Here is a 1,694-nt window from a genome sequence, read left to right on the forward strand (position 1 = left end):
GTGAGGAATCAGGCTGCCGCCGCTCCGCCCGAGGACCCGTTAGTTGGAAACGGGAATGGAGCTCAACAGATACAAAAATTGGTAAAGCAATTCCTGGACCTCAAGCCGCCAAAATTTTCCGGAATTGGCGATCCCGAGGCCGCCTCACTTGGATAAAGGAACCGGAGAAAGCTTTTGCACTGCGAGGTGCAATGAGGAGGACAAGGTGACATTGGCGGTCTATCGATTGCAAGGGAATGCCAGCACCTGGTGGCAAGCTACACAAGGTAGAGTTTTCCCCGAAGGTACGATCCCGGTGTGGCATGTCTTCGTGGAGGCGTTTAATAATAAGTATTTCTCTGAGTGTGCCGGGGAGCGGAAGATGGCGGAATTCATGCTCCTGCGCCAAAATCAGATGTCCGTAGACCAGTATGAGGCCAAGTTTTCTGAGTTGTCTATGTATGCACCTAGAATGGTGGAGGACCCCGTGGACGGGGCAAGAAGGTTTAGAGATGGGTTAAAACCAGAGTTGAAGGATCGGTTGGTGCCGCTGAATCTAAAAGATTACAATGAGCTGTACAAAAGGGCCCAGTTGATCGAGAGAAATATGATAGAAAGGGCTGCTGCATCCGGATCACGGTTTGTGCCCTCCGGTAGGAATGATCGTAGATTTGGCAAGAGGCCAATGTTGGGAGGAAGGTCGACCATCCCACCTAACCGGAGGAATGCTGTGGGAAAGCCGGCTCTTGGAAATGGTGGAATATGCCGATTTTGCAATCGGAGGCATGGGACTGCCCCGTGTCCCTTCGGGAATGGAGCCTGTTTTGGTTGTGGTCGGATGGGCCACCAAGTGAGAGATTGCCCACAGAGGCAAAGAGGAGTTTCGGTGCCATCACCACAAGGAGAACGACCGCGTGGGAATGTGCCGCTGAATTACCAGAGCCGACCTCCGGCGCAAGGAAGAGTTTTTGCGGTCTCCGGGGAAGAGGCGAAGGATTCGCCGACCGTTAGCTGTACGGTCTTCTTACATGATCATATAGCATATGCGTTGTTTGATCCTGGAGCCACGCACTCCTTTGTTGCTTGGCGATTTGTTAAATTAGTTGGATTGAGTCCGAAATCGGCTGGGAACGGTCTTTAAGATATCCACGCCGCTAAAAGATAGTGTAATATCTCGCAGAGGTTGTCCCGATTGTAAGTTGACAATAGGTGGTCACGAAGAAGTGATAGATCCGATTGTCTTGGAAATGTATGATTTTGATGTGATTGTCGGTATGGATTGGCTTACAAAACAGAGAGCCACGATGGATTGCTATAAAAAGGCAATTCGGTTTAACCCGCTAAATGGGGTTAGTTTTGAGTTTATTGGTAGTCGAGGTGGAACGTCGACTTTGTTGGTTTCGTCATTGGAAGCGACTCGTTTGTTGGAAAGTGGTCATCAAGGATATCCGGCGACCGTAGTTAACACATCCGTTGAGGAGCCAAGGATGGAAGACATCGCAATTGTGTGCGAGTTTCCTGATGTGTTTCCCCAAGAGTTGCGGTGTCCGCCACCAAATAGAGAGATCGAGTTTGTGATTGAGCTAATCCCCGGAACGGAGCCGATTTCTAAAGCTCCGTATAGGATGGCGTTATCGGAATTGAAGGAGCTGAAGGTGCGGTTGCGGGAATTATTGGATAAGGGTTTTGTCCGCCCTAGTGCGTCACCATGGGGA

The 1,694-nt window shown here is 50.2% G+C and overlaps 1 protein-coding gene across 1 annotated transcript; it reads left to right on the top strand.

The window, feature by feature from the left end:
* The first annotated feature begins 361 nt into the window (after positions 1 to 361).
* On the top strand, positions 362 to 1,120 carry LOC125315377. Its single transcript, XM_048279996.1, has one exon. It carries the CDS (start codon positions 362 to 364, stop codon positions 1,118 to 1,120), a length of 759 nt encoding a protein of 252 aa, XP_048135953.1.
* The last annotated feature ends 574 nt before the right edge of the window (positions 1,121 to 1,694 follow it).

Source organism: Rhodamnia argentea, chromosome 6 (assembly GCF_020921035.1).
Source record: "Rhodamnia argentea isolate NSW1041297 chromosome 6, ASM2092103v1, whole genome shotgun sequence".
NCBI classification, from domain to species: domain Eukaryota; kingdom Viridiplantae; phylum Streptophyta; class Magnoliopsida; order Myrtales; family Myrtaceae; genus Rhodamnia; species Rhodamnia argentea.